Raw genomic sequence first — 12401 nt, forward strand, 5'->3', positions numbered from 1 at the left:
AGGCAGTCGGTTCCAGGGTCTGACCTCTCTTTCCATGAAGAATTTCTTCCTAATTTCCAGCCTAAACTTGCCCTGTTGCAACTTGCAACCATTCCCCCTGGTTCTGTCCCTAATTACCTGTGAGAATAAGAGAAAAAGAATAAAGAATCATAGAACAGCCTAGGCTGGAAGGGACCTTAGAGATCATCTAGTCCAACCTCCCTGTTTTGGGCAGGGACGCCACCTCTCAACTACACCAGGCAACACATGGGGACCGAGCAGGAATCGAACCCGCGACCTCGGTGTTGGTCCTTGTTGCCGGCACCACGCTCAAACCACTGAGCTAGCCGGCCCCCTAGAATAAGGGAAAAAGAATAAAGAATAAGGGAAAAAGAATAAAGAATAAGGGAAAAAGAATAAAGAATAAGAGAAAAAGAATAAAGAATAAGAGAAAAAGAACAAAGAATAAGGGAAAAAGAATAAAGAATAAGGGAAAAAGAATAAAGAATAAGAGAAAAATAATATAAGAATAAGGGAAAAAGAATAAAGAATAATGGTAATTATGCCTTAAGAATTATCTATTAGTTCCAGGCAAAGCAAGGCATATGAACACACGGCTGTGGAGCGAGGAAAGCCCTCCCACATTGTCTTTAGCATTACTGAGATGCTCAGGTTACATAAGCATCCCCAGAGGAGGAATGATGTAAGGCTGTCACTACCCATCTCGGGTCCGAAAGCAGGAACTTGACGGAATCGGAACAGGACCAAGCCCGAGCCTCTAAGGCAGCGAGCGTCAGTGTTAACTAACACTGAAGCTTCCAAGAGAAAATGACAACGGCAAAAAAAAGGGAATGGCACGTCAGCTGCAGGAGGAGGCTTCAGCAGAAGCCAAGAGCGCAAGGCGGTACAGAAATTTAGCAGCAAATCATTCCAGACCCCTCCTACAGGACAGGCAGCACATGACGTTGCCCAACAGGTACACACTGGCCTTCACCTGAGCTGGGAGCCCATCACATCCTGTCATGGTGCAATGCCCCATCTTTCCAACCTCAGGTTCATAGAGATACAGAAAAAATACGGCACATCGCCTATTAAGGATAGAGGCAGCCCACTTGGAAATGCTTTGGAATGTTAATTATGGGGAGAAAAAGCTATCTCCCAGGTGTGCAGAGCCTCACTGTTGATCATGTTAGAGTCCCCTGGGCCTATGGCTCTCAGAGGAATTCTTCTTTTAGGGCTAAGTTTCAAGCAGAGGTTAGGGACAAAAAAAAAAATTTAAGAGAGAGCGATTAACAACAGAGTTGTAACAGCAAATGGAGAGAAAAGCTTAAGACCATGGCATAGGTAGGCTCACTAGATGTGTGAATCCCAGAAATCATATCACACTTCAAAAATAAAATAAAAAAACACAAAAAAAACCAGAGAAGAAGTGGACCAACTCTATGAACAGTTAAGAAAAAAAAAAAAAAACCAAACTCATCTCACCTTCTGCAGGCTTAGCATGTGGATTGCTGGAACAGATATACGCTCCATCGCCTCCACTGAGTAAAGTGCCCAGAAAAGATTTGTTTTCCTAAACAGGAGAAATGAAAAGTCGTATCACAGACTGGATCAAGGGCTGTGACCCAGACAGGGATATTTTCTCATGCTTTCTTTTAAGAAAAAAGATTTTCTTAAACAGCATCTCTCAAAACGCTTCCAAGAGTTTTAAACTGCATTGATACAGACAACTAGTGAAAGACTGCATGTCAAGTATGTCATTTTTAAAAGCACTTCCCCCCCATGTTGGTTTTGCCAGCAGCTATTAAGTTACAAGTTATTGTCACAACCACAAGGCAGAGCTTTGTTTTCAGATTGTCAATCTACTGAACTAAAAGTATATTACAGGGAAATAAATCTATTTATAATCAAGATTTCTGGTAACCACAAATGAAGCCACAAATGTGAAACTCATGCCCAGATCCCAAATTCTTTTCTTTTTCATAGTGTTTAAAGTGCTTCCCTTTAGACATTTAGCATGCTCATTAAGTTAAAAAGACAGTTGCATGTAGAGTGGCATTCAGTTTGGGAGGTTTTTGGAAATGCATGAGGTCCATGGCTGATACTGAGCAAGACTTCCATGAAATCGTAGCTTTATTAGAACTCTTTTCGCTCTTGGGTCTTGTAATTCTTTGAAATAAAGAAAACCCTCGAACTTTTACACACAATGTACTTTTTTTTATAGGTCAAAGTCCGAAGGAGAGGGGGTAGAATAGGCAAGTCTTTCACAGAAGAGGAGTAACAAACATAAACCCCAGTTTTGCTAGCAGCTAAGGTTTTCTGAATATCAATTCTTGGCAGCGTAACTTGTACAGCTTAAGCAAAAGGTTTCATTTTACCTTCAGTATCTGATGTGCCTTTTCAGACAGTTTCACATCGCTATCTTCAACCTGTAGCCAGAAACAGTTTCTGTTTGTATTGTTAGGAGATAAACTAAGTCTAACTTTAAACAGAAAAGCACTAAAGAAGATTCAAGAACCTCAGGTACCACAGATAAAGCCCTGAGAGCAGAGGGCTTTGAAGAGAGCTTTGTGCTCTTTACTGTGTTACCACGGGACCTTGAAATACATTAAAGGGGATGCTCCCCATTAAGTTGCTTTACAGAATAAAATAGTATTGCACAGACAAAAAGTAGCCCATCCCATTCCATCTGAAGTATTACTGCTAAAGTTTGTAAGGAGCACGGATTGCCAAGCATCATCATGTTGTCTAACTTGGAATTCTAGCTCTAACACAGCGTAGTACATCAGAGGGATGGAAACAGGCCTTTCTTTTCCTTGGGGCAGACAGTTAAGTGATGTAAAAGGCCCCAGAATTTTCAAAATTCACACTGTGTAGTTGAAAAAACACCCAAGCCTTTGTACAGCTAAAAAACTGAAGTGATGAAAAAGAAATATCACAGTATGCTAGGGATTGGAAGGCACCTCAGAAGATCATCTAGTCCAATCCCCCTACCAGAGCAGGAACACCTAGATGATGTTACAAATAATTTGTATTAGGAATGCAACCATCAGCCTGTTTCCGCTTACTCGGCTTTTATTTCACGTCCAAATTCAAAATCAAAATAGTTTTACTATTCTCTTTCAATGCCCAGGTTGCAAACTTTCTCCTCACGCTTTCTAACAGGTTTCCATTTGTGAATCTGTACGTGTAGCAAAACCAAACCACACTCAAGGAAGTTTGTACCCACCAGCCAAGCCGCGTATCTCGGGACAGCTGCAGTCAGTACAAGGTGGCTGGTTTCTGAATTAATGCTGCCATCTGCAGGGAAAGAAACGAAAAGCAAAGTACACCCCCATCCACATACTTCAGACTGCTTGATTAACTTATTTGAAATCCCTTTGGGACACGTGAACATTTCCTCATTATTTTAAGGACTTAAAAGTGAAGCTTTCACAGCTCCCAGTGTTTTTGTGCGGTAACAGAGCTGCTGTTCAATACCTAAAGAAACCCTCCTTTGACTTTAATTTTCATATGTGGCTTCCTCCTCTGCTCTTCTCCCCATCAAACCTGTTCCGACTCACATGGTTAAAACCCCACAGCCTGTCTGGGTACAAGAGTTTGTAAATATTGTTCAGACAACCTCAATAATCCTCTAGTTTCATCACATATAAACCATCTGGAAAACATGCCCTTGTTTCAAGCTATGCAAACTACTCTGTATCCTGTATTTTCAACGTAAGACTGCGGCAAAAACAAGCTTTCTAAAAATCCCGTCTTTTTTTTTTAGGCTTGTATCATCTCCACTAAAGAGCAAATGAAATTAAAATTTATCGTGTAAAACCTGAGTGTTCCAAAAGCCATGGAAGAGAGGTGTTCAAATTTCATCAAACAGCAGAAAACAGCCAAAGATTGAAAAAAAATTAAGCAGGGTGCTATTACACCAGAATATGTTTTACACCTCAGCCCTGCTGTATCACAAGGCAGCCATAAAACTCAAAGTTCTTTTGGGGAGAATACGAAAATCTGACACTTAAGATACTAAAACATTTAGGTCTTTTAATTAACCCAAAGGCTTAAAACCATAACCGTAACAACAGTAACAGCATCCATCAGGAGCCCTCTTGCTCTTCCAACACATCAAAGCTAAGAGAACGGCAACATCGGTGTTAGAATTTAGAAATTACCTTTTTCTTTTACTTGTATCTGGGACGTTAGGAAGGACTCTGAAAAGACAACGGATCCCAAGCACCCTCTGCCTGAGGTCAAGTCTGGAATGTCAAACACCATCATAGATGCCTACAGACATCAAACAGTTGGACAGAAAGGAAGAGAAAGCAGAACTTGAAACACCTCTGTCAAAGCAGTAAAATCCGGATGTTTTAAACTTCCCAAAATATCGCTTCTCCCTTGTGGTGGGACGTCAGAAACGTAACTCTGTGTTAGTGTCTTATTCCAAATCCCACTGCCTGACTTCATGTAAAAACTCCATCTTCCCTCCGCTTCTGAAATCTCTCTCACCCCTCCCCTTACGTCTGTAGTCGCAGAGACAAAAATCTCAGCCTGCCCCATAAAAAAAAGCCACTCAAACTCTATTTTCTAATCAAATGTATAATCAGAATACAGAAGAGCTTACTTACCGTTTTTATCAGGCTCAGGCTATCCTCACTATCTAACGGAGTGATTCTAGAATAATAATGACAATTAGGTATTTAAAAGTTTAGGTCACGTTGAGTGACTTGATAGCAGTCAAACAAGCTATTTAATTTTAAGATAAACTCTTCTTTGCATAGGTCATTTCAGTCAGTCAGTGTGAGGATTAAAAAAGTACAAGTTTGTGGTATCAACCAAGTTAAAAGCACGGTTTTAAAAGGAAAGTCTTAATGGGCACACACTGCTTCTACTCGTTAACAGTTAATAAAATTGCTCTGCCCGGGTGTTTTGGATGTTTTAAAATGTTTTGAAGATACCACAGAATTACAGATAGAAATCATTAAACTGTCTCAGACACAAAAGCATTTAGTACATCTTGTATGAAATAATCAAAGGCAATGTTTTCTCAGAAGTTCCAAGGCAAGACAGTAATAACAAAAAGTGTATGGCAGAGATACAAACCTTCCATGGTTGTTCACAGCCTGAATTTGAAAAGCGATTTTAGAGCTGCAAAAAAGAAATTTTACTGATGAAAAAATGTGCTTTATACTTCTACATATAAAAAAATAAGCATTTTAAAGCAGAATAACTGCTGAAGTGATTGAAAAAAAAAAGCAGGAAAAGAGAAATGAAATAATATAATGATTTTTAAAGCCTGAATACATTATGAAATCTTGAAATTTGACAGTCATGCAAGTTCAGTTTAAAATTTACATCTGACGTATTTTGTCCCCAAAGCAGCTAAGGTTGATGCACCACATCAAGCAACAAGTATCGGAAAAGACGTACCGTAACGCAGCTTTAAGTTGTGTTAAACGAAGGGTGTCTAACACAGACATGAGCATCTGCTCCGCCATCTCCTTTGCCTGAAAAGAGGAAATCAGGAATAAAATCTCTTTTCCCATCCTTCCGAATCCCAGCAACCACAGGAGCACCCGTGAGATAAACGAGAGACCACACACAAACAACACCACACTGATGCACCAGGCTAAAATTTGGTCTTTCCCACAGATCTGATTTTCCTTACTCTAACGTCAGGAAAACTCATGGAAGACGGAAAGACAGTTGCAGATGGACAAGATGTACTCTGAAATTTCTCTTTTTTTTTTTTTTTTCTTTTTAAATAGAATTCAGAGAGACTGGTTGGAGGCCACGGTACGAACTTCATTCACGTTACGCAGTCGACTGAAACATGGTGGGTTTTTTTTTTTTCAATTTTTTTTAATTTAAATTTTGGTTTGCATGTAATCTTCTATTGCAAGCAATCCAAATCAACAGTCACAGTGTACAGAATCGGTGCTTCATTTACCTTGGATTCAGTGGAAGTTTTAGCATAGCACTCAATGCCAGCAAGCACAGCCTCTACAACAGCAGTATATATTTGCGACAACAGCGTACTGAAGAGAAATACAAACACAACATTTACTAGACAGATAGAGTTTTCTTCCTCCTCCGTTTAAAGGAGTAGTTTTTCCTCTCATAGCACAACTCCCTTAAGCTGGAAGGCGTCCTCGTGCAAATAAGCTTTATATCCAAACTTCGGGTTTTAAAAAAAAATAAATAAAATCTAAATCAGAGCAAGTAAATTGCTCAAATTACAGAATGTATCAAGGGGGGAAAAAATCTCTTGGCACAAGTGTAACCCTGCTCTCATCAGTGAAATTAAAAACAAAATATATAAAATGTTTTATTGTTCCAAAGCATGTCAAGCAAAAAAGATACCAAAACAAAGTGGTGCCCAGGAGCTTCTGCGCATATCTACCTCACAGCTTAGTCTGATTCCCGTCTTAAAAGGGAACTGAAAAGAAAGCTGTACAGAAATAAAGAAAGGGTAGGTGAAGCCAGAAGCAACTTAGAGCTCCTGATGAATCTATAGCCCCAGAAATATTGGAATAAAACACCTGGACCCAGCTAAGAAATCATCAGCCTCTGCCTCCCATTAACACTGAAAAAAAAAAAAAAATATGGACAACGCAGTCCTACTTCCCCAAACTTCGACTCCTCTCGTTACTCCTGTGACTGCCAGATGTTGGGAGGGGACAAGGGGGAGGAAAGAGCAGGATCCAGCATTTAAGGCATATGCAAAGCATTCCTGAACGATGGGAAAAAGCACCAGGAGCTCCCAAACACGACCCAGCATGGAGGAACCTCAGAAATGCCCCGATGCTCCTCTTGGAACCTCATCCCCAGTAGCAGTAAGGGAGTTTAAAAACAAAACCTTCTTACTGCCTTTTGAAGTGTCTTCTGTGTAATTTCATTTATGTTTTCAGTACACACTCAATGCAGGAAATGTAGATAATTCTTCCTAACTCCATTTGAAATACATATATATTTGCAAGGTAACACCTCACAGCAGGCTGTGCTTTACATTAACATGCTACAGTTCCCTTCCTCCTCTTCCCATTTTAAACACTAACAATTCAAAACAGAAAATGCTCTTTTCTTTAAAATAAATTTAGAAAAAAAAAAATCTAAACACAAAGTTTACACCAATGATATTTAAAGTTACACAGTTAGTTTAGCAATTGCAGACAACCTGCACACTAGAGGTTGCAGTTCTGCTTCCTAATTTGGCCAGAATACCTATGAAATAGTTTTCCACTTTTTATTTCATCGGAAAACATTGGCAAATGTACTTAGCATGAGGCAAACCTACTTAGCATAAAAGAACACCACTACCTGCCCCCTCTAACCCATCTCTAGTACCTTGCTAACATGCCACAGCAGTCTTACAAACCGTGGAAGCAAGAACAGCCTCCTAAAATTATCTTAACGAGCAAGGAGGACAAAAGCTCTAAGTGAAGGTCTGGTTTATCAAGACGGAGAGCGGAACCAAAGCAGATCATCTCCCCTGTTCTCAAAAGCTCCACAGGTATCTATGACATGCAGAAAAGTGGACACTGTCATGGATAAAGTCTTATTTTGTGAAGGTCAAGACGTGCAGAATCTTTGTAGCGTACTAACAAAAATGTTCAGAAGTTAACTTGTACCTGTCCTTTAAAAGAGTGAAATTTCTTTGCAAGTTTGGCTGCTCTCTGTTGACATTTTCACTAACCATTGTTTAGCTTAACGAAACAAATCTAAAAATTACTTTTACTTCTATCCGTGGATCAGGCTTCCATTCAGTTACAGGAATTTTCCCCCTCGGTGTGTATGAAGCACATTTTAAAGTAATTCAAGTACATGTCAGGATAAAAACCTTTCACTAAAATCTAAGCAAAATTTCCTAATATTTCCTTTCACGCTTTGCTGTAGAGCAGAAGGGACACCACACTAAGAATTCTTAGTTTGCTCACTGAAACCCTCAGCGAGCAATTTGCCTTTGAAACCTCTCCCATTCCCGTTAATCCAACTCAAAATGTAGCTCTGCAAATGCTCACAGCTACTGCTGACTAAAAGCAGTTTGGACTTACTGCCACAAGGTAGAAAGAGTTAAGGACTAATAAAAAAGGTTGGCAGCTTACACTTGTTCAGCTTGCTTGTGCATCTCATGGTCATCTCCTGCATAAAACCCAAAAAAGTTTGGTTTAAGCACTTTCAGAAGCATTTACATAGAACTTGTTGGGCACAACATTTCTGCTGCCCATCATACACGACGTTTATCCAGTATTTTATATAACTGCAGTTTGTTTGCAGATTTAGCACAAAGATCCCTCTCCCGTTCTATCCCGTCTCCCAAAGTGGCCGTTCTTAGGATGTCCAGGAAAAAAAAACATATCTAGAGCAAATGTGCTACAATTTCCTCATTCTTGCAAGCCTCCAACCACCTTCTCTTCAAATACTTCCTGAACTGGATGTGGTCTGACGATATATAGTAACTCTACGGCAACTGACTTTACATAGGGATTCATGTGGCCATTTAAAATGGGTGAGAAAATTCCTCTAAGTATTCCACATGGCTTGGTTTTATTTTACTGTAACACACTCTATTGAGACCAAACCAGAGGATAAAGGATAGAATTCAAAGAATTTTCTCCAGCCTTTTAAAAATCCTCAATTATTTTGTCCGAAAGAATAAAACAGAAGACAAAAAAGGCTTATTTGGCAAGTACCACTTTGAATTACTATTTTTTCAGGGACGGTTTTCTATCAATCTGCATGAAACATGAAATTTAACTCTTTATCCAGTACACTCAGATGTTCTCTACCTCCACACCGCATTCCGAATCAAACACAAGTACATTTCTTGAGCTTTGAATCAAGTCTTTACCAGTATCTGACAGATTTTCACACATGAAGGCAGGATGCGCAACAATGCTCTGCTGCGATTTCACGCCACTACACGGTACCTACCACACCATGGACAGATGTTCATACCGAAGCCAAAGTGGTCTTTTAATTGCTGCAAATTTTAAATAATCAAAGAGAGTAACTGCCTTAAATGACTGTTTGGTATTTTTAACATACTTACCCAGGAAAGGAATGTGAGTGGTTCCAAAAAAATAGGTCCTTGAACAAGCCAGAGGTCCCTTTGGAGATACACACTGCACTACCTAGTTGTCAGTATCAACGAGATACAAAAAGACATTAGCAAAAAAAAAAAAAACACCTGGTGCAAAAATTAACAATAAGCTAAGTTCCCCTTCTAACCACTGACATACTACAGGAAGAGTACAACACAGACTTAACTGGATTTCAAAAAAGCCACTTACGTTTTTCAAAGGTACATTTCACTTTTGACTTGACCTGAATGGTTGAAAGACTTTGCAAAGGAGATGAGCTCTGACTTCCGTAAGCGCTTAGCATGTGTTTTCAATTTCCTATGCCAACTGCTCTTTTCGTGAAGAGGAAAGTGTGTCAGGTTCCCATAACTATGCTTGCACTTGGTCTTATTTACTATTTTCACGAGACCCTATTAAAACAGTATCACCTGTACCTGTAAATAAACCACCTTTTTAAGAACAACGTCAGAATCCCAGGAGAACAGACGGAGCAAGTACATCAGGAATAAAACTGTACCTGCCTTTTGAAAGGTATCAAACGGTCTTAATGGGAATGGTAACAAGGGAAGAAAAACAAAAACAAAAGTGGAAGTGTTTTTACAGAAACTGGGTGAGACAGAGCAGTAAATGCAGGATGAGATTTCACCACGATGCTAAAACAATCCTTTCTCAGCTTTCTGGCACATGCAACGTGTCCAGAATACTCACGTCCATCCATCCCCTAAGACAACTTACGCATGAAACGCTGTCGCGACACCATTGACTCACTCCCTCAATCACACGTTCACTCTGCGATGACCTGTACTCAACCACATCCACCACGTGGGACTCACACAACTGCCGGACACAACCAGAGCCCGTGGAAAAGCGGCTAAAGTGGGGAGAACTACACGACACTACCTCTCCTCCTTCGCTGCGAGTTCCCTTCTTGATGCACCCAGCCCAGCCAGCCCGAGGATCTCAATTCCCTGGGGTTGCTTCCCCAGTTACGGCCCCTGCGCGGTGGCGGTGCAACAAGCCATCGACCTCATCCTATGTTTTTAAAACTAAGCTTTCACTTGAAAACGGAAACAAGTTAATCTTACAACTTGATCTTAACATTCTTTGAACACCAGAAAGTCACACGAGCTGGTCGGTCGCTGAAATCTGGACACGCGAACGCATCCTGCGTCTATGTACAAAGTCAAAAAAAAAAGCATCCTTCCATTTCTTTTAAAGAAACGGTCGAACAATTCTGGTTAAAATAAAAACCGTGTGTCAGAGTTAAGCACATCAGGACAATTTGCACTTTATGGTCAGGACAAACATCCTCACAAGCAGCATCTTCCTCTCCCCCACCCCACACATTTACAGCATCACAAGCGTTTAAAAAAACCTGTCTTTTTACAGGCGTAGGAAAATTTTAACTCTTTCAGCAGTTCCTGATCGAACATCCCATATAGCTCAACTTGGAAAAAGAAAGAAAAAGGATATTTCCTCCTTAAACTGATTGATTGTTAAGGTAACTTATTTTTATAAGTGAAGAAGAATTGGGTATTTCACTCACGGATGATGTTACAATGGCTCAAAATACATAAAGAAAAACAAAATAGACACTGCCTCAAAATATCAGGTTACTACTTAAAAGCCTTACCATATGCTTAGCGGTGCTTCCACCAAGGCCAGTGTTTCGAACAAGGTGTCCTTCTGATGGAAAATTAAAGTTACCAGAGTTCAAGTTTTCCTTAGTCGAGTGGCTGCCAAACAGAACAAAGGGCTGCCGGCTAGGGCTAAGGAGAAAAGAGGGGATCACCACCAAAATACTTGAAGCAAAACTTCAAAACAACAAGTGAAAACAAAGTTCTCAAGTCTCACAGACCAACTACTGCATTTCTCACAGAAAGAGGACAAAAAAAAGATGTACTATAGCGCAGAAAGCTTCTCATTGAAACGAACAAGTTTCAAAGAAAAAAAAACCTACTTGAATTAACAAGGCTGTAACTCCATTCATGTACAACAACATAACTCAAGGCTGGTTCCCAAATGTTATGAGAAAGCATTTTTTTTTCTCTTTTTTCAAGTAAATTGCCTTGAAAAGCTGATTAGTTTAAAATTCACCTTCTTGAAAAACCCTGAAATTACTATGCTGGAATTAAACAAAACTATTTTGGTTTGAGTTCTGGCTTTGGGCCCAAGACTCGCTGGCGGGGTCAAGGCTTTTCTTTCTGTTATTTAAATGCAAACAACATAGGATGCTGAAAACAATCAAGGGCATTGAAACTCCACCATTTAACTCCAAATAAAGAAGAATTTGCACAGACATTCAAGTAGCTAAGCAACCTTTATTTAGCTCAAAACAGCAGAACGCTTGGTTTTGCAACATATGAATGATGTAAAATAAAATAAAGCTGACTTGTACTGCCCAACTTACACTGTCTAAAATTTGTGCTTTTAACTACTCTGCTTTAAGCGTTAGTCTTGTGCATACTGTGATATACACAACTTCTTCAACCTTCGTATTTTAATTGGTTTTGAATATCACATAAATAAAACCAACATTTTCAAACACACCTCTGCTGCGTAACTTCATTAATATTGCTGAGACATCGGACCATGAAGAAAATTATCACATTAGAAGGCACAAGGTGGATGGCTTCAAATTTATTGACACTATATACGTATTAACCACAGCATTAAATCTCATGAAAATTCAGCTTATCCTTCCCAGAAGTGCCTTTGTACGTGTCTTTTTAAATACGCCAAGATGAGATGTGATCTACTGAGACGGTCCCAACAGGAATTATAAGCATTATGGCATCAGAGGTATGAAAATAGCCTATCAAGGTACTCGTGACGCCACGATTTCACAGGGAATACTGAGTAATACCTGTTATCTGTTATATGGCTTGAGATCATTCCATGACTGAAATAACTTCTGAAAGGCTGTGAAGAGAGAAAAAAAAAATTAAATTATTAACAAGTACACGAACAGAAAGTGTGATTTATCGAATCACTAAGAACAAACCTGAATTATCCTTCTCAAGAGAAATCTCCTGAACCCTCACAAACTATTTCCAACCCCTCCCACAAACAAACACAAACATCATTAAGTCTGATATGCATTTAAAAAGCAAGAGCCACTACCAAAATTGTGTTGTTATCACCCAAGCTGGATGTTACCACCAGTTGTGTTTGAGATTTGACATGTGCAACCTCGGCTTGTCAGGAAGTTCACATACCGGAGCTTCCCCCAAAACAAGCCAATTTACTTACAACTAAGGATCTGCCCTGCAGATGTAAATCAACCACATTCAATTATCAGTGAACACGGAACTGAATGGACTTCAGTGAGGCCTTTGACACCGTCCC

General features: G+C 39.7%; 1 protein-coding gene across 1 annotated transcript in view; it reads right to left on the bottom strand.

Moving 5' to 3' along the window:
- The window catches only part of LOC104270789 (chromosome unknown open reading frame, human C20orf194), a gene marked incomplete at both ends in the record, with an annotated part of 44093 nt that extends 32118 nt beyond the window's left edge, over window positions 1-11975 (bottom strand). Inside the window, 12 exons of the mRNA XM_009865254.1 lie at window positions 1465-1552; window positions 2358-2408; window positions 3209-3279; window positions 4146-4257; window positions 4599-4644; window positions 5074-5118; window positions 5401-5477; window positions 5921-6008; window positions 8076-8112; window positions 9023-9104; window positions 10687-10822; window positions 11920-11975. Of these exons, the coding sequence (XP_009863556.1) occupies window positions 1465-1552; window positions 2358-2408; window positions 3209-3279; window positions 4146-4257; window positions 4599-4644; window positions 5074-5118; window positions 5401-5477; window positions 5921-6008; window positions 8076-8112; window positions 9023-9104; window positions 10687-10822; window positions 11920-11975 (889 nt within the window). The remainder of the gene's footprint in view (window positions 1-1464; window positions 1553-2357; window positions 2409-3208; window positions 3280-4145; window positions 4258-4598; window positions 4645-5073; window positions 5119-5400; window positions 5478-5920; window positions 6009-8075; window positions 8113-9022; window positions 9105-10686; window positions 10823-11919) is intronic.
- Between the last annotated feature and the right edge of the window lie 426 nt (window positions 11976-12401).

The sequence above is a fragment of the Apaloderma vittatum genome, unplaced genomic scaffold, assembly GCF_000703405.1.
Source record: "Apaloderma vittatum isolate BGI_N311 unplaced genomic scaffold, ASM70340v1 scaffold2272, whole genome shotgun sequence".
In the NCBI taxonomy this organism is placed as follows: domain Eukaryota; kingdom Metazoa; phylum Chordata; class Aves; order Trogoniformes; family Trogonidae; genus Apaloderma; species Apaloderma vittatum.